The sequence below is a fragment of the Euphorbia lathyris genome, chromosome 1 (assembly GCF_963576675.1).
Source record: "Euphorbia lathyris chromosome 1, ddEupLath1.1, whole genome shotgun sequence".
Taxonomy (NCBI): Eukaryota; Viridiplantae; Streptophyta; class Magnoliopsida; order Malpighiales; family Euphorbiaceae; genus Euphorbia; species Euphorbia lathyris.
In genome coordinates this window covers 20,031,936-20,057,361 of record NC_088910.1, presented here as the reverse complement: position 1 = coordinate 20,057,361, position 25,426 = coordinate 20,031,936, and the positions used below count along the sequence as shown (strand labels likewise).

The window sequence follows — 25,426 nt, the reverse complement described above, 5'->3', positions numbered from 1 at the left end:
CACGTCATGTGGACTACAAAAATCACCAACTATATTTCGAATCTAAAGCCCACACCTGTGGGTCTATTCTTACACGTCGTGTGGACTTTTAAAAGAGCCTTACAAATCAATTTTGCCTTTACTCCAACAGTCTCCTAATTATAAGTTTGTCATCCCTTATTTACAACTCATGTTATCACCTTATTTACAAGCTTGTCATCCTTTTACTCTTATCGCATTTTACCATTTTAAGCTTTATCTATTTAACTATATGTATTTATCCTTAACTTAGTCTTAAGGTTTAAAGGTGATATAAATTCATCTATTTCCTAACTTTTTATCAATCAAATATCATTGTTCTTTTTGAGAGCTTGTTAGGGTTCATCCTTTAAATAATGAAGATTTTTCAATTCATACGGATTTAGCTCGTGAATATTTAGAGTTTCACGTTTCCTTCAAATTTAATTTGAAAATATCTTTATCGATTTAAGGTCAAAATCAACCTTATCTCATTAATCCGTATCAGAAATAGGAGAAATTTTAGGGTACTCCTAGAGTAATACTCCTTGCCAATCAATCCATGACACATGTATATATATTTCTCTTTCCACCAATCATACCCATGTAGTGAGATTCAAACACGATTTGATTGGCCGGGAGTATTACTCCCGGAGTACTGTAAAATTTCTCCAGAAATAGACTCACATCATTCATAGAGATTTGGCGACTCCGCCTATGGTTTTTCCTAAAGAACACGTCTTGAAGATTTTCTTTATCTTATTCATTTCCGGACAAGAATTAAGCATGTGTAGTCATTGCGACCCTAGAAAATACCCTATGAATATTTACCCAATACTCACTTCACTCAAGTTTACACGTACTTGAGAAACAACCCCTCAATTTTTACTAAGATCAGAGAAACTTAACCACAAATTTCTCAAACGATCGATGAGAAACTTGAATACAAAGATTTGATAATAAGAGTATTCTTCTTCTTCTTTGCAAATCACTCTTTAGCTTAACTTCTTTTAGCATAAAAGTTACTGTATATTCATTGGTTCGTGTTTAGTTTCTCAAAGAAATAAGGGATAGATAGTAAGAGTGATTCGCAAAAAATTTAGATTATCGGAGTTAAACTGTTATTATATTCTCTTACATCTTTTTAATCGTAAACACAACATGAAATTAACGATAATCTGATTAGGTTCACACAATTAAAATACAATAACTTTAAATTGGTGACATTAATCCGATAACTACACCACGATATGAATAATGTAATAATATGATTCTCAGTGATTGTTATTAATGTGAAGTTCAGTACTTATACAGGATACAGTTCACTCTAGGTGAACAACTATAATTAACAGCTTATCCTATATTCTAGGCTAGAGATAAATAATACAAAGAATAATAACTAAATACATAGTCTAATACACCCCCGTAGTCTTAAGGTTCGGAGGGCGAATGTTGAGACTATTTCGAAAATCCTCAAACAGTGTCGACGGTAGACCTTTGGTGAAGATGTCAGCGATTTGATAACGAGAGGACACGAACCTCTCCTTTGGCAACTCGTTCTCGGACAAAATGAATATCCATTTTCACATGCTTAGTGCGGTGGTGTTGAACCGGGTTGCCTGTCAGATAGACTGCGTTGATGTTGTCACAGTACACTAAGGAGGATTTCTGAATTGGACAGCCAAGTTCTAATAGGAGATTGCGGATCCAGCATGTCTCAGACACAACGTTGGCAACGCCGCGATATTCGGCCTCTGCGCTGGAACGGGACAGCGTTGGCTGTCTCTTCGCGGACCACGAGACTAGGTTGTCTCCTAGGAATACACAGTAGCCTGATGTTGAACGGTGAGTGTCGGGACAGCCTGCCCAATCGGCATCCGTATATGAAACCAATTGACTGAGAGGAGATGCTAGGAGTGTGAGCCCAAACTCAATAGTGCCTTTAACATACCTGAGAATGCGTTTAAGGGCAGCCATGTGTGTTGTTTTGGGGTTGTGCATGAACAGGCAGACTTGTTGAACCGCGTATGAGATGTCAGGTCGGGTAAGAGTAAGATACTGAAGTGCACCAGCCAATCTTCTATATTCAGTAGGATCATGGTAAGCAGAGCCAGAAGAGATACTTAACTTTTGCTTGGTGTCCACTGGGGTGGTGGCCGAATTGCAAGAGCTGAGTCCGGCTTTGTCAATAATTTCGGAAGCATACTTCCGCTGAGAGAGGAATAGTGACCATGGAGAGTGAGTTACTGATATTCCCAAGAAGTAATGTAGGGGACCCAAGTCTTTCATTGCAAATTCGGAGCTCAATTGGGACATTATGGAAGCCTGAAGTTTGTCAGAAGAGGTTATTAGCACTATATCATCAACATACAGAAGAAGGTAGGCCATGTCAGATCCTTGTTTGTAGACAAATAGAGAGCTGTCAGAGATGCTATTGGAGAAACCGATTTTGATGACAAAATTAGCGAATCGTTGATACCAGGCCCGAGGAGCCTGTTTAAGGCCATACAAGGATTTTTGCAGCAGACAGACATGATCAGGATACTTGGGATCCCGGAACCCCAATGGTTGATGCATGTATACTGTTTCGTGAAGGTCCCCATGCAAGAATGCATTTTTGACGTCCAATTGCCGAATTTTCCAATTTTTAGACAGAGCTATGTTGAGGACAGCACGAATAGTAGCTGGTTTAACCACAGGGCTAAATGTTTCACCACAATCAATCCCTGGCAACTATCCTGAACCATTGCCAACCAATCTTGCTTTATATCGCTCAAAGGAGCCATCTGACTTCGTTTTGTGCCTGAAAATCCACCAACTACGAATAATATTAGCACATTTAGGACGGGGTACAAGTACCCACGTCTTATTTTGAATAAGAGCCTCAAATTCATCAGTCATGGCTTGTATCCAGTTTGGATCACTTAATGCAAGAGAAGGTGTTTTAGGAATAGGAGATATGGGAGAATTGGTTAAGACAGAGAGATTTAACATTCGACGGGGTTTGTGGATTCCATGTTGGGCCCTTGTGGTCATTTTGTGAGTATTAGGAACCTGTATTTGAGGGGAAACGACAGAAGTATCAGACTGTGTTTGTGGTGCAGTAGAGGAGGATGTGGAAGATGATACGGACTCAGAGGTTTGTAATTGCGCTATGCGCGCAGACGACGACTCAGAAGGACTGAAATTATGGGACGAGACCGGAGATGATGGTGACGGAGTGGTGAGACTCGACGGAACAGCAGGTGACACGGACTGATTGGCGCGACTGGATATAGGGGTGGACGACGGTGATTGTTTCGACGCAACAGGAGATGAGGACGCGATGGGTCTTGGAACTACGACTGACTCGAGGCTGACGGAGGGGCGACGAGGTGAGGGATTGCGGAAATGGACAGCGGGTAGGAAGTTGATGTCCGACGCAGGAGGAAGTGAAGGGGAAGGATCGCAACTTTTAGGTGCGGTGGAAAACGGAAAGTTCGATTCGTCAAAGATAACATGTCGGGAGATGATTATTTTATTTTTAGACGTGTCCAGGCACTTATAGCCCCTATGATTGGATGGATATCCTAAAAATACACATGGAAAAGAACGAGATTCAAGCTTATTTCGAGTTTGGGATGGAATTAGAGGGAAACAAAGGCATCCGAAGACGCGCAAGTGAGAGTAACTAGGTTCCTGGTGATATAGAATTTTAGTTGGTGATTGATATCCTAGAACTCTGTGCGGATATATATTGAGAAGATAGGTGGCTAAATCGAGAGCGTGGTGCCAGAATTTAAGAGGGATGGAAGTATGATGCATGACTGTTCTAATCAGATTATTAATAGTGCGAATGGTGCGTTCTGATTTTCCATTTTGGGGTGAGGTGTACGGACATGAGAACCGGAATTGCATGCCGTTAGTTTGACAGAATTGTTTGAAAGAATTATTATTGAATTCACCCCCATTGTCACATTGAAAAACTTTAATTTCTCTTTCAAATTGAGTTCTGACATAGGACCGAAAAATAAGAAAGACAGAGTAGACTTGTGATTTGTGAGCTAGCGGAAAGGTCCATAAAAAATTGGTGTAAGAGTCGAGAAATAATACATAAAACCGATGACCACCTGAGCTAAGGACGGGTGAAGTCCAGATATCACTATGAATTAAATCAAAGGGCATACATGCAAAATTGTTCGAGGACCAAAAAGGTAATTTTACTTGTTTTCCATTAATACAAGAAGAACAAACAGAATCAACCTTAACTTTATTACAAGGAATCAAATTTTTATTGACCAGGGCGTTCAAAACAGGAGGCCTTGGATGTCCTAATCTATGATGCCAAACGGCGGAAGACAAAGCAGTAAAGACAGATGGAGACGACGGTGAATTGTGGGAGCTAGAGGTGACTGGATACAGAGCGCCGGAACTTTTACATCTCATGATAATAGTGCCTGTCTGTAAATTCTTCACAGAAAAACCGAAGGGATCAAATTCCACAGAAACTTGGTTATCTTTAGTAAATTGACGGACGGAAATAAGATTTTTGATAAGATGAGGTGCATGCAAAACATTGGTTAACTTTAAAGGGTGATGTTTAGAAGCTAAAACTGCATTACCAAATCCACAAACAGGCATACAATGACCATTACCGACAATGATATTTTCATTGAGGCTCGAATTAAAATAAGAGGTGAGTGTACCTTTGTCGGCTGTCATGTGTGAGGTAGCTCTGGTGTCCATGTGCCATTGATCAGAAGGTGGAGCTATTGTCATGGTGTGCATGGCTTCCGCAATGTCAGTGGGCACATATGATGATGCTTCCATATTAAGATGTGCTTGCTGCATAGGGGGACGAGGCCCCAAAATACCAGAACCTGACGGTTGTCTGCCTGATGTAGGATAAGGGCAGGGAGGAGATGCCCATTATTGCGGTGGTGCCCAAGGGTAGGTATATCCCCAAGGAGGAATAGCAGCAGGGCGATAATGTGGAGGCTGAGACGACCGATGATGATGTCGACCACCTCTGCCACGATACGGACGACCACCGTGTCGACCTCCGCGGTAAGAGAAGGAGCCGCGATGGTGCGCAGGTCGGGAAGATGAGTATTGCGACGGCGTAATAGCAGTGTCACCAGACGACACAGTCAATGCAACGGATTCGGACGGAGGGAGAATCTTACGGGCACGAGCTGTTTCCTCCAGAATCGGCATGGATCGAGCTCTCTGAAAAGTGGGAAGGGGATCCCCATGTCTAATTTGAGTGCCGACAGTATCATACGCATCAATCAAACTGGATATAAGCTGTAGCACCATCTGATCATTGGTAACCGGGCAATCCACATTTGATAATTGATCAGACAGGGATTTGAGGTGCTGACAGTATGTGGAGATGTCAGAATAGTCACTGAGTTTGGTTTTGGAGAACTCTTGTTGAAGAAATAGAGCCCGGGAATTTTTGTTGTCTGAGAAAATCTCCTGAAGACGGCTCCAAGCCCTGGCGGCTGTGGAGTCGGCTACAATAATAGTATGTAGAAGGTCAAGGGAGATGGTGCTATAGATCCATTGAAGAACAACAGCATCAATACAAGTCCAGAGAGCAGGATTGGATTGTTTGAGAGTATCAGCGGAAGGGTCTGTGGGTGAGGGAGGAAGTATGTGGTCCAGGACCTGAAATGCCGTGGCATGGAGTTTGAATAGAGCCGCCCAAATAGGATAATGTCCCTTTTCTATGTCGAGGGTTATTTTGATGAAGGTAGATATGTTGGATACGGTGAGGGAGGGATGGTGATTAGGGTTTGTGTCTGTGATGCTAAGGGTTGAGTTTGTGTTGTTGAGGTTCGAGTTTGTGTTTGGTGGTGTTCCGGCGGTGGAGTTTACCGTGTTGGTACTCATGATCGGCGATGGGAGGAGAGGGATTGTGTTTCGGTGTGGCTGGATCGGTGGAGATGGTGGCCGGAATCTGGGACGGCGGCGGCAGCCGTATAGTGGAGAAGAGAGATGGTGTTTCGGTGAAGGTAGGAGAGAGGGAGAGGATTAGGGTTAGGTTTAGGTCTCTGATACCATGTAATAATATGATTCTCAGTGATTGTTATTAATGTGAAGTTCAGTATTTATACAGGATACAGTTCACTCTAGGTGAACAACTATAATTAACAGCTTATCCTATATTCTAGGCTAGAGATAAATAATACAAATAATAATAACTAAATACATAGTCTAATAAATAAGACACTAACCCAATAATCAACACGCCTAGTCTTCAGTATCCGTAACCGAAGTTTCTTCGGGATATAGAAAGAGCCGAGGAGGCAACGGTATGCTTTCTAATTCTTCTAACATCTTCACAACTTTGTTCATCGGAGGCCTATTCGAAGGGTTTATTTGAATGCACCACAATGCCACCATTACTATCTTCTTAACTATCTTCTTTTCAAATTCTTCGGTTCCGTCATCAATCTCAATCTCCTTTCCATCCATCAATTGATCATACATACTAAAAGGAAAGTAACTTTCCTCCGAACTTGAATCAGCATCTTCAACGCCTTTCTTTTTATTTCTTTTACCAGCCATTTCCATCAACAACATTCCGAAACTATACACATCCGCTTTATACGAAACACCCCCAATGTTCTTATAAAGCAACTCGGGCGCTATATATCCTATTGTCCCTCGTACTCCGGTAAGAGTTACACCAATGTTGTTACTGTTATTAGGACACAGTTTCGCAAGCCCGAAATCCGAGACTTTCGGAGTGAAGTTCTCGTCGAGAAGAATATTGTGAGGCTTGATGTCAAAATGGAGTATTTGCATGTCGCAACCGCAATGCAAGTACTCTATACCACGAGCTACTCCTAGAGAAATCTCGTATATTTTTTCCCAGCTCAAGGATATGTTGTTTTCGGACGAAAGGACATACTTATCGAGGGATCCATTAGGCATGAATTCGTATATGAGAGCGCGTTTTGATCCGTCCGCGCAGAACCCGATTAGTTTGACAATGTTGACATGATGAATTCTTCCTATTGTGGCAACTTCATTGACGAATTCTTGGCCTTCTGCTCTTGATTTAGATAGTATTTTTACTGCTACAAAGTTGCCACTTCGGAGCTTTCCTTTGTAGACAGAACCACAGCCTCCTTCTCCTAATTTGTTCTTGAAATCATTAGTCATTTTCTTGAGTTGAGAATATGAGTATCTTATTGGCATGAGATTGTTGTGATTTTGAAGAAATTCTTCTACCGAATCGAACATTGATAAATGTCTTTTTCGCCATTTGAGAATTAAGAAGATGAACACAACCGGTGCTCCACATATACATTTTGTGGCTGTAAGTAATCCTGCAATTGGAAGCGGAATTGTCAATTTTTGACACGATAACACGATTTATAGTGACAATATCGTGTATCATTTCTAATGAAATCAAAAGCAGGAAACAAGGAGAAGTTTTATTATGGACCGAGATGAGTACTCTCATCTCTCCACTCAGATGATGTCATATGAGTAGTTGGGTTGATGTGGCATCATATGAGTGGACGAGACCAATACTGGTCCGAGCCATTGTAGAAATTTTCGGAGACAAATCTTACCGATGAAGAAGGTTATGTTGAATGAAAGAACTGCAAGAAAAACAAAAAAGAGATTAAACCAGCCAGCCATTGGATCAAATATAATCTACATCATTAATTGGTTTAGATTAATTATTCCGAGTGCTCGTTTGATTCTCCTTTTTATCGTTTTACTATAAAAAGTAGATATAAAGTGTTTGATTAACGCTTGTTTACTTTATAAGGTGTTTCTCAATCTTAATCGAACACTTTTATTCTGCTGTTTGGGGGTAAAAAATGCAAAAAGGAGATACGAAAAAGAAAAGAAAAAATAAACCGGCACTAAGATTAAGGACATGCTTGGTTCAGTTGTTTACATCTATTGTTGGTTGTTTGTTGTTCGTTGTTCGTTGATAGAAGTTAGTTGATTTTCATTCTGAAATAGCTATCAATGACTATTTTTCAATACTAACCAAACACTTCTATTCTACTGTTTGGAGTAAAAAATGCAAAAAGAGATACAAAAAGAAGAACCAAACTGATACGGTTGAGAAACATCTTCAAATAGCTATTTTGAAAAAAAATTTAGCTAATATCTACCACAAACAACAAACAAGTAACAATGACATCGATAGTTGAATCAAACTGATCCTAAAGATGTAAAAAGGTCGTAGGATTAGCACTGACATAATCAGCTATCATCTTAATCCCTATCCCAAAACTAGGGCTACAATGAGCCGACCCGCTAATGAGCGGCTCGGCGTTTGGCTCGATAAAAGCTCGACCGTGTTCGAATCAATTTATGAACGAGACGAGTTTAACCACGGTGAAACCCGGCTCAAAAACTCGCGAGCACACTCGATTATAGGATCATGAAGAAACTCGATTACCCATGTTTATGATCACACTCGTGAGCAAGGTTGGTTCGCTTATTTTTTTAATAATAATATTTCTAAAAGAAGAAAAATATAAAACAATATAATTTTGTGTAAACTTTAATTTTGTACTATTTAGTTTTGTGTTAAAAAAATTTCAAACGAACATAATTACTGAGTTGTTTGCGAGCGAAGTTTATGAATAGAATTAACGAGCTGTTCACAGGTAAAGCTCCAACAGTTCACGAACAAAATGTTTAGCTCGAGCTCAAACACCATGCTCGTCAATTTTCTAACCACCCGAGCATGAGCGGCTCGGCTCGATTACACCTACCAAAACCAGTGCCACATTGAAATATTAGAAGTACTTACAAACGAAATACACGGGAGCGAGCTGCACAGCACCTACATTGTACACAAGACAGGAATCAATCAGTTAAAACATATTCAAATGTTTCATACTTAAACATTACTGAACATTTTACTTACAATGTAAGGAAGACACATGATAAAAACTACAAGCCTCAGTGCATCTAACCATTGATGTATCTCTTTCAAATATACAAAACCCTTGCTTTCTGCAATCTCCACAGACAATGTTAGACCAAGACAGCTCAAACCCGGACTCAAGACTCCTCCGAACATCCTTAATCGAAACGTTTCCATACTCGTTTCGCAAAATAGCTAAATCAATTGGAGATATTTGATCAATAGTACACCAATCTCCAACTTCAGAAGCCATTACTTCCCCCACTAAAACATACTGATAACCTTCTCCATTTACACATGATGAAGCATCAATGTAAACATCAGATTCCATTGAAGTTCTACAACTTAAGAACATCAAAACATCATCTCTGTTATTGTGTGAGAGATGAAATGGATCTTTCCAGTGAAAGTTAGCGTAACTTAAGGTATATAAAGGGATTGAAGAACAGTTTCCATCCGAAACACCAACATCGACAACTCGAATAGTTGAGTTGTTGTAATTGATTGATCTAACATGGTATTTTCCTGAATATAAGTTGAGGAAAGGTTGGTTGTTTTCACAGGAAAGTTCGTAGTTAGCGTCTCCGCAATTTGATGGATCGGATTTTAGGCGAAACGGATAGGAGATGTTAATGAGGGTGCCACAGGATGATGGATGTTCACAGTGATGAAGTTTTTGAGATGTACAAGGTTGTTGTTGGAAGAGGAAGAGGAAGATTATGAATGCAAAAGTAAGTGTTTTGTGTAACATTGAGGGAATGAGAAATGGAGAAAAGAAAAGTTGTTTGTTGATCTGTTCTTGGCTGTGTTACAGATTTGATAAAATTGATGATTCCTATAAATTTCAGGCGAAGATTTCCATATGTTTTTGTTTAATTAGCTTGTTTTGGTTACAAGGATGATTTTTATTATCTATTAGAGTTTTTTCTGGCCATAATATTTTTTTTGTTTTGTTTTTCCAACAAGTGCAAAATACGTGGATAAGAATCCGAACAAGAGGGAATATAGAATCCGAACAAGATGGAATATACGATATCACGTCTGTATACATGTATTTGATTTATTAGCAATGAGCGATAACATGCCGCACATGTGAAGTGAAATACGGGACTCATGGTTAAAGAGAAGAGAAACTACAGGTTCATCTGGTTTATCTACCATTTGCTATTACGGTTTTAGAAAAAATTACTTGTTTACCATGATTTATTAGCTCTCTGAACGGTAATGTGTGACGGATTTGTCTATTTCCACATTCCTTCAAAAACAATGTCTCACATGCCTAAACAAATCAAGCTACTGAAATCACAAGAATACATCCTATATTTTAAATGGTTCTTACATAGAATTTCATTGATTTCTTCATCAAAAATACAAACCATATATTATTTCATTTCATTATTATTTTTTTTTTCCTGATGAACATATTTGGGTAGCAGCAGTATGATAGAGATTTCTCTTTCGCCAAAAGGAGTATGTCACTATGTTTAACATTCTGAAAATCTATGATGAGCAACTTCAAAGGACTAGTCGTCATCGTCATCGTCGTCACCATTTTCTACCTCTCTCAGGTAGCAGCAGAAGAAGATGAGTGTCTCGAAACAAGTTGCAGAGAAGGCGGACCAGTAATCCGGTTTCCCTTTCGACTCAAAGATAGGCAACCGTGTCGCTGTGGCTATCCCGGGTTCGATCTATTTTGCACGAAACACAACCACACTTTATTAGAACTACCATTTTCAGTTAACCTTTTCGTTAAGAGAATTGATTACAAGAACCAAATGATACACCTTCAAGAACCAGCTATGTGTCTACCTAGACACCTTCAAAACCTCAATTTATCTTCATCTCCTTTCCATTTCAATCAACCATACCAGCATGGCTTCACCTTCTTCAATTGTACATCTGTAAATGAGTATGTTCTGAACATTTCTTGCCTCGGAAGTCCCGGATACAAGGTTTATGCTGTCCTTTCCGACACAAATATGGCCTATATTCCATCCTTCTCATCTTGCACTAAGATGTATGATATATCACCAGTTCCGTATGATGTGTTCGACGAGAATAATGACCTTGTTTTGAACTGGTGGGAACCATTCTGCTCTGATTGTGCAGACCACAAGCAGAAGTGTAGATTGAAGAGTGATACTACTAGCCCCCTCAAAACCGAATGCTACGGGAATCTCGAAACAAGAAAAGGTATTCATTTCACTCAATTTCATGTAGAAAGTCCTGTTTCAGCTCCATTGCATATTAGTATTTCTTCATTTTCTTGTCAGGTGAAACCCAAACGCAACTGATTGCAGTATCAGTGCTGTGTTTCCTCATTCCTGTTGTTGTAATTGCTATAATATGCTATATATACAGGGCGAATAAGGCTGAGAGAGAAAATCAGGTCCGGATTGAAAGGTTTCTGGAGGATTACAAGGCTCTTAAGCCGATAAGATACTGTTATGCTGATATTAAGAGGATCACGAATAATTTCAAGGATAAGCTAGGCGAAGGAGCTTATGGGACGGTATTCAAAGGAAAGCTCTGCCATGGAATTACTGTCGCTGTTAAGATCCTCAACTTTTCCAAAGGGAATGGAGATGAATTCATCAATGAAGTTGGAACCATTGGTAGAATTCATCATGTGAATGTGGTTCGTTTGGTTGGCTACTGCGCGGATGGATTCAGAAGGGCTCTAGTTTACGAGTTCCTGCCGAATGAATCATTGGAGAAGTTCATATTTTCAAAAGACAGAAACAAGCATGTTCTCGGCTGGGAGAAACTTCTGAAAATTGCCTTAGGTGTGGCCAAAGGGATTGAGTATCTTCACCAAGGATGCGAACAACGAATCCTACATTTTGATATCAAACCTCAAAATGTTCTCCTTGATTACAATTTTAATCCAAAAATTTCAGATTTTGGTCTGGCAAAGTTGTGTTCCAAGGACCGAAGTGCAGTAACAATGACAGCAGCTCGGGGCACAATGGGCTACGTTGCACCTGAAGTGTTCTCCAGGAACTTCGGAAATGTGTCCTGCAAATCAGATGTTTATAGTTTTGGTATGTTGCTACTAGAAATGGTTGGAGGGAGGAAAAATACTGATGAAAAAGTGAAGAACGGTTCCGGAATTTACTTCCCGGAATGGATATATAATCACTTGAATAAAGGGGAAGAGCTAAGAATCTGCATTGGGGGAGAAGAGGGAGATGCTGAAATTGCAAAGAGAGTTGCAATTGTTGGTCTTTGGTGCATTCAATGGCACCCGGTAAATCGCCCTTCCATGAAAACTGTAATTCAAATGCTGGAAAGAGACAATTTGAGAATTCCTCCAAACCCATTTTCCTCCAACAGATCTTATACAAGTAGTCAAATTATGAACCAAAAATCATCAGAACAAGAATTAGCAGCAACTTTGAAACATAAATATCAAATTTGATCTTGTTTCCTTTTACTGCGTGATGTTATTTAGCACTATTGCCAAGTTTGAAGACCAAAGTCCAATGCAGGACTGGGACTGTAAAAGCCTGACTCAATACCTTAGGTATTGTCGGCTTTGGTCCAATTCCTATTTATTGAGCCTCACAGATTTAAAACGTGTCAACATGTATTGGAAACACACCTGAATTCAGTTCATTCATGCTCTCATTGCTATCCTTTAGGGTAGCTCCTTCCTCAGATCTGCTATCCCGGCAACACCCCTCAGGACCGGTCGTTACAAGGACAAAGTCCCTTCTCTCTTTCCAACAAAGAGACCATGAGTTCATCAGCAATAATTAACAAAATTGCATATAGAATTTGATCTGTTTATACATATATATCGGTGGTTGGAGATTGCAAATATTGACAGATTTATTACCTTTAATATAATGAAAACATTGTTCTGCATATGTATTGATCGGAGAAGCTGACTAAATGGTTATGTCATTCAATAAGAATTCTCAAGTAAACTAACTGAATCAGAAGAATCAAGTAACATAGAGGATGACCAAGTTTCATCATCTGTATCGTCTTCGAATCTCATTGGCTTTTCTTCTGTGTATAGACTAGGTTTAGGAGGTACAGGTAGACTTTCGGAATCTGCTTCAAGCATCTCTAGTACTTTATTCATCGAAGGACGATCACTAGGCTTCATCTGTATGCACCACAATGCTACTGTGACCATCTTCTTCACCAATTTTTCTTCACCATCTTTAGCATTTTTTATTGCAACTTTTCCATCCACAACCTCATTATATACCCAGTTCGGGAAGTATGTTTGGCTCGAATGTCCTGTTTCCGCATTCAAATTCTTCTTCTTTCCTACCATTTCCAATAACAACATTCCAAAACTATAAACATCAGCTTTATATGATACACCACCAATGTTTTTATAGAACAATTCCGGTGCTATATAACCGATTGTTCCTCTTGCTGCAGTAAGAGTCAATGTAGTATCACTTGTTGCACATAGTTTAGCAAGACCAAAATCAGATACCTTCGGAACAAAGTTCTCATCAAGAAGAATGTTGTGAGGTTTGATGTCGAAATGCAGAATCTGCATCTCACAGCCTCGGTGTAGATAATCAATTCCTCGAGCAACTCCCAACGAAATCTCGTGCATTTGTTTCCAGCTCAAATGTATATTCCCTTCCCGTGATAAGACATACTTGTCGAGAGATCCGTTAGGCATGAAATCGTATACGAGAGCACGCCTCGATCCCTCTGCACAAAAACCAACCAGTTGTACCACATTAACATGATGAACCTGTCCAATGGATCCTACTTCATTGATAAAATCTTGACCGTTTGCTTTGGACTTGCCTAACATCTTTACTGCTGCAAATCGACCACTGCGAAGCTTCGCTTTATATACAGAGCCATAGCCGCCTTCGCCTAACTTGTCCTTGAATCCATTGGTCATTTTCTTGATTTGTGAGTAAGAGTATCTTACAGGGGCTAGATTGTTTTGGTTTTGTAGGAATTCTTCAATGCTGTCATACATTGATTTATGCCTCCTTGACCAAGTATAGCCCAAAAATGCAACCACAAAAGGGGTGCAGCAGATACTTCTTGATATAATGATTGCTCCTGTGAAAATATATAATATATAGATAATATAAAGCACTTATAACCCCATAGAGGTGTTGACACAATAATAAGATTTACAGAGACAATCATACTGGTACCAATTATCATTTTCTTTCATTTATACTATATGTAACCATATGAGACATATATATCACATGACACGATTTTGACACCACAATCCGAATTACTAACCCTATTAAACCATATGAAATTAGTGTCTACTTGACAGTGTCCAAAAATAAATTGATTACAAGGAATTGCACGGTGCTTACCAATGAGCATTAGTATGAACCAACGCCCCCCTGCAGAAAAGGAAAATTGAAGTTGTAAGATGGTTTAGATTCAAAACTACATAAAAATTAGCCCATCAGCACAAATTTGCCTAAGATGCACCGAGACATGGACGGTAACTGAAATTTGAGGTATGTTTCACAAAAGTAACTTTCATATTTGATTTCAATGAATTCATTTTAGCCAATTTGTGTATAAAAACTCACAGAAGACAATTGAATATATACTAGATGTGTTGACTTTTAAGGGTGACATGTGCCACATGTCACATCCTAAGCTGATAAAAAAAAGTTAAAGATCACATCCTTGTCCGACATTACGCTTAGTTGGCATATCAACGTTCCAGATTTTTATACACAAATAGGCTGGTATTACTTTATTGAAATCAAATGTGAAGTTTAGTGATTTTATTAAAAAAAAAAGAAAAAGAAAGAAGAAGTTCAATCACCTTTCTGAAACAAATTAATCACAAAATCCAATAACCCTCCATGTACATGCAATATACCCCCACAAATTTAGATAAAATGCATGCATAGCATTAGGCTGATACTAAATTTGTTATTCATCTATAATCGTACTCCGGCCAAATTATGTATCCTACAAGCGAGAAGGAAAACCTTCAACAAGGAAACTCAACAGAATTTTAAATGGACTTTACCTTCCAATAGGTCTCCCAAACGTCTGAAAAAGCTGGGTCCTGCAACATGTGAATACAGACAAAAATCAGCTCAACCAAACATATTTGTACATTAGATAATTACTCATTGTAAAAACGGTTGTAGTACATGTAATGTAATAGGAGAAACAACGACAAATCTCGGAGTTAATTTGTCAATTAAATCTCTCAGTGGGAGCAGCCATTTGGAAAAGACAAATTTCATCACAAAGATTGACACAAACGCTCTTGTAGAAACTATGAAAAGAATGGGAAGTTTATGTCCTTGTATTGTTTATTGGAGAATTTCTATAGTACTCTCGGAACAATATATTCGACCAGTTGATGTCACTAGCACACTTTTATTTCTTAACACCAATCATCTTCCATAAAGTATGCATCCTTTTCTGATTTGCTTGCTATCAATTGTTTCGAGAATCTCTAGCCTTCGGATAATCAAACAAGAGTAGAAGGTGTAGATTTTTAAATATATATATATATATAAGGTACAAAAATACTCTATTATTACCAACTAAGAGCAATTTTACCGCTAACTCCCTAAATGGTAATAATTGAGGGTCTGACGTATATAATTGTGCCAATTTTAGACTCATCATGAAGTCCTCTACGAGTCATGAATCTCATTATTCCACTTCATACGTCATGTAATCACTTTTAAGTAACATATGAAAGACACGTGTACAGACGTAACATCATGTGAATTCCATCTTGTTCAAATACCAATAATGTGTTTTGCAAGTGTTAGAACAAAAAGATTAACAACAAAAAAATCAAATGTTTTATCGGGCTTAAATACATTTCATTCCTAAACCTATACTAAAATCCCAAAAAATACAAAACTCTTGCGAGGTGTTTGTTAGGAGGGATATAGGAGGTGAGATAAGGATAAAAAATACGAGATAAGTTATTTCGTGTTTGTTTGGAAGATAGAAAAGTGAGACAGATGAGGGATAAACTTCTTATCCCTCAAATCCTATACTCAGGAGAGGGGTGGTATATAGGCCGTGTTTGGGAATTAGCTGTTAGCTGTTAGCTGATTACATTAGCTGTTAGCTGATTTGACTAGCTGATTTGATTAGCTGTTTGTGTAGAATTAGCTGATTGATAATAGCGGTTTGTGCAAAAAGACGAATAAGGGCATTAATTTTGGCGCAGGAGAAGAGGGAGTCTATCTATTAGGGTTACAGAAGTCTATTAATTTTAATATTGCAAAACGCTAATGGAAAAAAGCTCTTGGAGCTTTTTCTAAATTAGCGTTTTCATCCCAAAACTGTCTCCCAAACCTCTCACCACTAAACACTCCAATTAGCGGTTTCAGTGGTCAAACCTCTAAAGTTGGTCAAAACCACTATTTATAGAGACGTTGGGTGCTCCTTCTCGTGCTTCCTAAAATAGACTTATTTTTTTACCTAGCGATTTTTCTGAATTTAGCTGGCCAAGTTCTCGATTTTGTAAAAGTTCATTCATTCATTTGCATCAATTATATTAACCAATAAATAGTTAAACAAGTATGTGAAATTGAAAACTCAATGAACTTTTGAGGGAAAAAAGAAAGAAAGAAATAGAAGATTAGTTTACCATCTGAGCATTGGGGCTGGTTCAAGCCATTTGGAAGACGACAGATTTCTTTACCATCCCGGCAAGTTTCACAGCTAATTGGATTCCACCAAATCACAAACCCATATACCAAATCACTATGAATCTCCCTGAATGAAACATTCTCGCCAACCCTCGCCGGCAACCGCGACACAACCATAAGCTCTACGCTGCAAGAATTCTCCACATCTGCAACACTGGTAAAATTATCCATAACATAAGAATAGCTCCGATTAACACAAGGAGCAGTCTCCACATACTTAACCGAATTCACGGGATTATCACACTTCATGAACACTATAAGCTTAGCTGGTTTGCTATCGAAATTCCAATACGGAGTAAACCAAACGTAAGGATCATAAGAAGTGAAATTAGCTCCGGTTAGAGAATATTGGGGAATAGAGGAGCAGCTATTTTGATTAACGGAAGCATCAACGACTCTAATTGTGAAATCGGTGTAATTGATAGCTTGAACAAGGTATTTTCCGGCGTATAAAGATAAGACTGTTTGGTTGTTTTCACAAGAAAGTTCAAAAGCAGAAGAAGGGAAACCGCAATTTTGAGGATCGGTTTTTAATCGGAAAGGGAAGGTTATGTTGTGGAGATCACCGCAGGAGGAAGGAGGACATGTATAGCTAGTTTGGGAATAGCAAGAGTGGAAGTGTATGATCAGAGAAAGAAGAAGAATGGTTAATTTGCCCATACTGGAGCAGGAGCAGCAAGATTGAAATCCAGCAATGTTCAATTATGATTCTCCATCGTCTTATTTCCTAAAGATGAAGTTCAGGTCAAACTCGTAGTCAAAAGCGACGAATTCTATTTGGGTTAATTACACAATTTATCACAAGAAATTTATTTCATATCTCACGATCTAAACTAAATCATTGAAAAGCTCACGGTAATAACTCCTCACAATATGTTTGACACGTGTTATCACGTGATAATTAGACAATTCTTCATCAGAGATCTCATGCTCTGGTGTACTAAGGCACCTCAAACTCAACTCGAAAAAGTGCACCTTAGTATAGTCTCCGACAAGTTCCTCGGTTTATGATTTCTCAAAGAGGAATCGAAGCAAATCCGTTCAAGATTTATGGAGATTATCACATGGCTCCTACAAAGAAAGGCAATGATGTTTAAAAATATTAATACTTTCGGACTTCATCTCTTGCTTGGTTGAAAGATGCATGCTTTTTACAAAAGTCTAAAGGAAGCTAATGACTTTAATTGGACTTCATCTCTTACTCGGCCACATCGTTTGAGCGATTGAAAGAATTCATATCCTCTCCGCCTCTCTTGAGTCACCCAATGTTAGAAAAATACTTTACCTATATATCAATGTGGCCGAAGAATCGATAGGAACCATTTTCATCGGAGAGAATGGAATAAAGTAGTTTTTTTATATTACATCAGCAGAGTTCTCAGGAATGTATAAATGTGGTACCCAAAGCTAGAAAATCTATCTTATGGAGTAGTTATCACCGTCCAAAAGCTTTGGCACTACTTTCAAACAATTGTAGCGCAGTACTTTCAAACAATTGTAGTGCAGATAGGCACAACGCTAAGAAAAATTCTCCAACGCGTAAAAACATCGGGCAAGCTAGTCGAATGGTCTCTACATTTAACATAGTTTATCTAAAATTCGAACCTTGTAAAGCCTTAAAGGCACATGAATTGCCGATTCCTGGTTAAAATCCCAAAGACCGAATCAGAGGCTCAAGTAACACCAGATCTGTGGGAATTATTCATCAATGGTAGCTCCAGCAATAATAAGAGTATATGTCAATGGACTAGATAGAATTGCACTCCAATACGTAGCTACTGTAGCCTTCCTCGCCTCTCACAATGCTACAAAATATGAAACTATGCTAGAAGGACTTCAAATCCTAACGTCATAAAATTGGACTGAGCAATCTTCAAAAGTGATTCTAAATTAGTGGCCAATTAGCTGCCAAAAAGCTACGAAGCTAAGGATTCAATGATGAAACAATGCTTATCTCTAGTTAGACAACTTATGGCTTCGGCGCAACATGAGGGGAGGAAGATAGAAATCAAGCGCATTCCTAGAGAAGAAAATTACGAAGCAGACGAACTAGCAAAGGCAGCATCCAACCCAAAGGACCAAAGTGTTGAAACACCTTTTCACATGATTTTGATTTGACAAAATTATTTATGTGAATGATAAAAATATTCTAACACATTAAATTTAAATGCTTTGATTTATTCACACTAATGTGTTTGTTCAATGTTGAGTTAATTTGATTTATAAGACATTAAGATAAGAAGCCTAAAGGCCCATAAGAGGAAGTCAAGCCCAAGTCAAATAGATCAAGACCTCACGGCCCAGGAAGACAAAACGCAGTCGTTTTAAGCAAAGCACTAACTCAGCATGAAGAAGGATCAAGAAGCCTTCTATCAATTGCTTCAAGATGAAGCTGCTGAGTTGAACGACAAGAAGTACAAGTCGGCGGCAGAACAGAACCAACTTAGAGACAAATTATTTCTACTTTGGGTAAAGCTCAGAAGACGCAGTAAGCTGTCTGGAAGACTTTACTATTAATGTTGAAACATTATGTTCATCTGACGAAAAGCTGTTGAGCACTGCCGTAGACAGAAGATACAAGAATCTCATTGGCCAACGACACTGAGCACGTCCAGAGTGAAAGCGACAGGAAGCCGTTAGCCTCCAACGGTTATTTTGAAATTCGAAATCACCGGTGCTTGAAGTGTCACTATAAATAGGCCTTTCAAATGCTTCATTCGAGGCAGATCTTCAATCAAGTCGAAACGCTGACCAAATTCATACTTGAAGTTTTGTGAGAAAAGCAAAGCAAATCTTACACCAATTCCAATCATTGTGTAAAAGTATAGAGTGATTTCATTCATCTAAAGTGTCTTAGCAATTGTTGTTTAGGACAAACACTTATCATTTCTAGAAGAATAGAATGGAGAAGCTGAGTACTCAGTTATAGTACTCAGCGGTAGGTATAGGAGTGAGTAGAGGAATAGAGGAAGGTACTCTTGTATACTCAGCTTCTGTTGTAAAAGGTTTCGTGCTCTACCTTTAAAGAGCTCAGTAGAGGATTCAAAAAGCTCAGAACGAGTTCCGGGGACTGGACGTAGGCGGAGAGGCCGAACCAGGATATGTCTGCTGAGTAACATATTTCTAACCTTTAAACTCCTTTATATATTGCTTGCTATAAAACTGACTAAGTAACGAACTCACGCTGAGTTGATTGCACTAAGAAGCTGAGTTCAGGAATAGACTTAAGTGCTATCTCCTGACTCAAGGAAAGAAACAAACTTAGTCACCAGTTGACTAAGCTTGTGTCTTAAAACTACTTAGCGCCGCTGTGTAAACCTTTTTTTAAAGAAAAGAAGTCAGCCTTAACGGACAAAATTTTAAATAGTTCCTACCCCCCCCCCCCCCCCCTTGGAACTAACCTTGTCATGTTATACGGGACCAACAAGTGGTATCAGAGCTTAAAAGCTCACTGATCAAGATATAACTATCTTGAGCTGATCCCCACAATGGCTGAGAACAACACTCGTTTCCTCCCAGGAAATCAGACAACTCAGATTCTTCCTGAGGGACTGTCCATTACTCGGCCTCCTCTGTTCTTCGGGTCTAACTACATCTTTTGGAAGAACAGAATGAAAAATTTCATTCAGGCAACAAATATGAGTGCATGGCTTTCTATAGTCCAAGGCCCATTTGTTCCTGTTGAAACTGTTGACGGACAAACGGTTGTCAAAGCTGAGGCTAAGTGGACAGAAGATGACCTCAAGAAGCTACAAAATTATGCTTCGGCTATAAACATGCTTCACTGTGCGTTAGATGCTGCAGAGTACCATAAGATTTCAGGTTGTGAGTTAGCGCAGGAAATCTGGAAGAAACTGGAGGTCACCTATGAAGGAACCAACAAAGTTAAGGAGTCCAAGGTGAACCAACACATGAGGTTGTATGAGCTGTTTGAAATGAATGATGATGAAGGAATCTCTGAAATGAACTCAAGATTCACAAATATAATCAACGAGCTCAAAAGACTTGGCAAGATCTTTACTGAGGAAGAGCAAGTCAAGAAGATACTGTTGGTCCCTTATAACGTTGCAAGTATAGTTCCAGGGGGGGGGGGGTTAGGAACTATTTAAACTTTTTGACAACTTAGGGCAGACTTCTTTTCTTAAGAGAAAAGGTTTTAAACAGCGGTGCTGAGTAAACAGCAAGATACTGGCTTAGTCAACTGGTGACTAGGTCAGTTTCTTAACTTGAGTCAGGATATAGCACTTAGAGTCTATTCCTGAGCTCAGATGTTCGATGCACACAACTCATCTTGACCTCTTTACTTGGTCAGTTTTTGGTTATTTAAGCAAGCAATATATATAAGGAGTTTAAGGTAAGAAATACGTTACTCAGCAGATTTATCCAGGTTCGGCTTCCAAGCCTACGTCCTGTCCCCGGAACACGTTCCGAGATTTCAAATCCTCTACTGAGCTCTTTAAAGGTAGAGCCTCAAACCTTTTACAATCTTAGCAACTGAGTATAACAAGAGTACCTTCCTCTATACCTCTACTCAATCCTAATCTCTCGCTGAGTACTATAACCGAGTACTCATCCTCTCCTTTCTAATCTCTAGAAATGATAAGTGTTTGTCCTAAACAATGATTGCTAAGACACCTTAGATGATTGAATAATCACTCTAGACTTTTACACAAAAGATATGAAATTTAGTGTAAGATTGCTTTGCTTCTTGCTTGCAGAACTTGCGTAGAAATTTGGTCAACGTAATGGCTTGATCAAGTTCTGTGTGGAATGAAGCTTCTGATGGCACTATTTATAGAGACGTCTTGAGGCATCGGTCATTTTGAATTTCGAAATAACCGTTGGAGGGAAACGGCTTCATGTCGTTGTCATCCTGTCTTGCTCAGAGCTCTCGGCCAATCAGATTTGAGTATCTTCTGTCCTCGGTCAGCTTTTGGTCAGCTCGGCAGAGTGTCTCTCCTTTTATGGTAAAGTCAACTGGACAGCATACTGTGTCGTCTGAACTTTACCCAAAGTAGAAATACTTTGTCTGGAAGTTTTCCTTAGCCAGCAGCTTCGTTCCGAAGTTGTTCCCTGAAGGTCTTCTAGATCCTTCTTCCGCTGAGTTGCGTTTTGTCCACTACGACAACGTTTTGACATTCACGGACCGAGTTGTTTTGAATTGTTTGACTTGGGCTTTGACTCTTGTATTGGCCTTGGGCCTTTTAATCCTTGTGTCTTATAAACAATTTAACTCAACATTGAACAAACACATTAGTAGAATAAATCAAAGCATTTAAACTTAGTGTTTTAAGAATATGTTTTTAATTATACTTAAACAATTTTGTCAAATCAAAATTATGTGGCAAGGTGTTTCAACAAACTCCCCCATTTTGATGTTGGCAAAATTATTCAGCGAGGAACTCAGTGTTGAGCTCCCCCATGATAGTTGACCTAATATAACTTAGCAAACTCCCCCATAAGGGTTGAGCTACTGACTTAGTTTTACTCTAAACAATTGAAGGTTTAATCGAGTAAGTCTAAGGTCAGTTTTCAGATATAGGTCAGCTCATGGAACATATTCTATTTTACTCAGTGTTTAAGCGGAAGGTTTTATCATTCAGAGGGCGCTGAGTAATTTGTTGTTCAATGAGTTTTATAAGACAATGTTTTATAAACATATAGGTCAGTGTCAAACATGTTATCAGCATTTGGTTCAATCAATAAATTTTATAAGTATTAAACATAGCTGATTTCATTGAAGATACATAATGACATAATACACAGCATCGTATAGAAATAATTCATAACTCAGAGTTTGAACAGAAGATGCAAGTGTTGATATTTAATATAGGTAGTCAGCGTTTACAAACAAAAGGTAAAGACAGGCATAGAGACTACATACTTAGTCTATACTGAGCTAGCCTATATCTATTTCTTTTTCTTCTGTTTGGACTGACTAGACTCATGCTGTGTTCTCGCTTGTGCTTTCTCCCCCGTTTTGTCAGCATCGGGAGGAGGAATCCTAAAGGCGTCGGTTAAGACGGCTCTGATCAGTTCTGTGGACAGCGCTTTAAGTCTATCGGCGCTTTCATTGACACCATCAAAAATATCCACTCCATTATCTGAGACCTCGGCGGGTATATTAAGCTCAGCAGCGCTGATCATGCTGATAGTGAAGGCTTCAGCTTTGCCTATCCATGTAAGTGCATCGGTCAGACCAGCAATGACTTGATGGAATGTTTTGAGTAAGTAGGTGTCATAGTATTGACGCTGAACATTGCTGTGACGTATGTGGTTAAAGGTTTGTCTGGTAATGGACAACATTTCATTTTGCTTCATAGCGTCAGTATCCATCTCTTGCTTGTTCAGGTTCAGCAGTCGAACGGCCTCACCAATTTGCTCCACTGAGCACTGAGAATAGGAGACCATTTGCTCGTTGGTTTTGATTTGCTCGGTGTGAAGCTGAGCAAAGAGCATTTTAACTTCATCAGAAGTAGCATAGCGTGTGTTCGCAGCTGACAAAGTCTGAACTTGTTCTTGAAGAGCGTTGAGATGTTTAACTGTTGTCAGCTGGATCTCAGCCAGCTTTGCGATGGAATCCTGCTTAGCTTGCTGTGCTTGAAAGGTAATGATGACGTTTAGCAAATCCTTGAATCCCTTAACTTCGTTGAGAAGCTGAGTGACTTGGGAAAGCTGAGTTGTCTCAATAGTGGAAGACCCAGCAGCAGGAGGAGTAGCTTGTTGAAGGTCTTTGATCAAAGCTTGCACTGAGTCGATTATTCTTTTGCCAGACTCAGTGGCATTTAAGTAACTTTGAGAGCCTTCAGTGACATCAGTATGACCGATGGGAAGAGGAGTCAAGGGAATGACGTGGTCAGTGACTGGTAGTGTGGTTCCAATCTGCACTTGAGGTTCTAGTAGAACTGATTGATCGGCAGATATGTTGAGTGGAGAAGAGGAAATTCTAATGCTGTCAGTGCTGACTGGAGCAGGAATGTCCTGAGTCAGTGTAATGCTTGTGGTAACAGCATTGACAGGAATCGGCTCAACTTGACTTGTTGAGTTGGCAGAAGCATTTAAGTCGGCGTGTTCCTTTGGTGAAGAAACAGAGGCTTGCTTTTCAATGGAAGCCGATGTAGTAGAGGTTGGTTGTCTTTTGAAAAATTTCAGCTTGAGTTTAGAAGGGTCTTGGGTTGGCTTCTGAATAACAAAGTCAGGGACAGTTGGTGGTTGAACAGGAGGGTCACTGACTATCTTCTGACTTGCCTTAACCAATCTTCTTCGTCGAGGAGGTGTGTCAGCTTGAATGGATTCTCCTGAGTGAGATCGAGAAGTTTCTTCTTGATCAGCTTCCTGATTAGCTCCTTGATCAGGATTAAGCTGGTCAACTTGTTCTTGCACTTGATCAACACTATGTTGGTCATGTTCTTGTTCTTCTCCAGTAGCCAACTCAGTATTGGCTTGCTCAGCTTCAACCTCACTGGTTGTCTCCTCATTTTCCTCAGCGTCATCCTGACCGCTGGCCTCTTCTTCTTCTTCATCTTCTGAAGTTTCACCATCTAATTCTTCCTCAACTTGTGCAATGAACTGATCGTCCAAGTGCACCTCATCTTCTTGATGCTCAGCTACAGTTCCTTGACACTGTGTGTAGTGAGAGTCACCAGGAACAATGCCGTCAGTAGGGATTGTGTCAATTGGAGTTAGTGAAGAAGACTTCTGCTTCTTTTGAGGCTGCACATCAGCATCGGTTCTTTCCTCAGTTTCAGGCTCATCTTGCCTGCTTCTTTTCTCAGTTGACTGAGGTCTTTCCTGACTTGGTTCAACAACTGACTTAGGCTTCTTTGCCTTAGGCTCAACTTTCTTTGAAGTGGTCTCAAGCGGGAAGCTGGAGCCTTAGTTCTTCTCCCTTTCTTCGGGACAGCTATTTCCTCAGCTTCTTGTTCACCAGTAACAGCAGTTTTTCCTTTCTTCAGAGGCTGATTGAACTTCAAGGCCCTCAGCGAAGCTGCTGTGATTTCCGATCCTCTAGCTTTAACTTCATCAGTTAGGTCTATTTGATGATCAATGAGGATCCTGGTGATGAGCGAGCCCAGTCTTAGAGTTCTAGTGCTTCGTAGGAAGCCAGCAATGAGGAATACTAGCATGTTGATCGGCTTATATGTCAGCATATGCCATATGAAGCATTGCTCAAAGTTCGTTGCTGAGGTTGTGCAGTTGATCTTCGGATAAATGAAGTAGGACAGCAGATAGTGAGTCATCTTTTGATGCTGACCCATAGAGGAACTGGAGACTTCTCCTGAGTGACCTTCAGGTTTACAGAAGGTGACTTCGTACCCAGTACCTTCATAATCTCCAGATCTTCTCAGCTTTGCTCCTTCATTTTTCAACTTCAGCAAATTCGCCAAATAGTTAGGGTTTATGAAAATGGTCTTTTCTCTTACCACAGTTGCCAGAAAGTCCTGGTTGTCATCAGCAACGCGGAGATTGTGGTAGAACTCCCTTACGAGGTCAGGATAAGTGTGATCCCTAATAGAGAACAGCTCGGTCCATCCATTTTGCGATATCCATTCGCAGAAGGGTTGCTCGGAAGTTACGAAGGACTCAGAGACCCATCGTGAGAAGTCCACCTTCCATTAGCTAATATTACCAAAGACTTTGGTATAGGTTCTGGTTTTGGTCGGTTTTTCTTTGGAGGAGGTAGCTTGCCCAGTTTTTCCTTTACTCGGTGTAGTGACTTTTGTAGATTTAGGCACAAAAGTTTGCCTTGAGTGTTCATCGGAGCTGGTCTTAGGGTGACTGGCACCGGAGATGTTGACGGAAACTTGAGTCATAGTTTCAGAAAGGGTTTGGGAAGCTTTGAGAGTTTTTAGAGAGAAAGCGTTTGCCTTAGAATTCG

At 39.6% G+C, this 25,426-nt stretch overlaps 4 protein-coding genes across 7 annotated transcripts; 1 reads left to right on the top strand and 3 right to left on the bottom strand.

Annotated features, from left to right (window-relative positions):
- Positions 1-1,506: 1,506 nt before the first annotated feature.
- LOC136217159 (uncharacterized mitochondrial protein AtMg00810-like) lies at positions 1,507-5,383 on the bottom strand. Its single transcript, XM_066003749.1, has one exon. It carries the CDS (start codon positions 2,572-2,574, stop codon positions 1,507-1,509), a length of 1,068 nt encoding a protein of 355 aa, XP_065859821.1. The 5' UTR covers positions 2,575-5,383.
- A 745-nt stretch (positions 5,384-6,128) lies between these two features.
- On the bottom strand, positions 6,129-10,574 carry LOC136223876 (rust resistance kinase Lr10-like). Its single transcript, XM_066012045.1, has 4 exons — positions 8,891-10,574; positions 8,774-8,806; positions 7,569-7,598; positions 6,129-7,319 (listed from the first exon to the last, which is right to left on the bottom strand). The coding sequence occupies exons 1-4, from the start codon at positions 9,639-9,641 to the stop codon at positions 6,235-6,237; spliced, it is 1,899 nt and encodes a 632-aa protein (XP_065868117.1). The 5' UTR covers positions 9,642-10,574; the 3' UTR covers positions 6,129-6,234.
- LOC136217149 (rust resistance kinase Lr10-like) lies at positions 10,396-12,311 on the top strand. The gene is made up of 2 exons (XM_066003737.1): positions 10,396-11,083; positions 11,164-12,311. Exons 1-2 carry the CDS (start codon positions 10,396-10,398, stop codon positions 12,309-12,311), a joined length of 1,836 nt encoding a protein of 611 aa, XP_065859809.1.
- Positions 10,823-17,339, bottom strand: LOC136223859 (rust resistance kinase Lr10-like). Of its 4 annotated transcripts, none has more exons than XR_010686175.1 (6): positions 16,488-17,339; positions 14,892-14,930; positions 14,215-14,244; positions 13,676-13,942; positions 12,732-13,576; positions 10,823-12,611 (listed from the first exon to the last, which is right to left on the bottom strand). XR_010686175.1 is itself a non-coding variant. In XM_066012038.1 (4 exons), exons 1-4 carry the CDS (start codon positions 17,206-17,208, stop codon positions 12,801-12,803), a joined length of 1,932 nt encoding a protein of 643 aa, XP_065868110.1. In that variant the 5' UTR covers positions 17,209-17,338; the 3' UTR covers positions 12,705-12,800. The 4 variants fall into 4 exon arrangements, 1 of the variants encoding a protein (XP_065868110.1); XR_010686171.1 differs by having other exon boundaries at positions 10,823-12,228; positions 12,495-12,611; positions 12,732-13,942; positions 16,488-17,338; XR_010686169.1 differs by having other exon boundaries at positions 12,732-13,942; positions 16,488-17,338.
- Between the last annotated feature and the right edge of the window lie 8,087 nt (positions 17,340-25,426).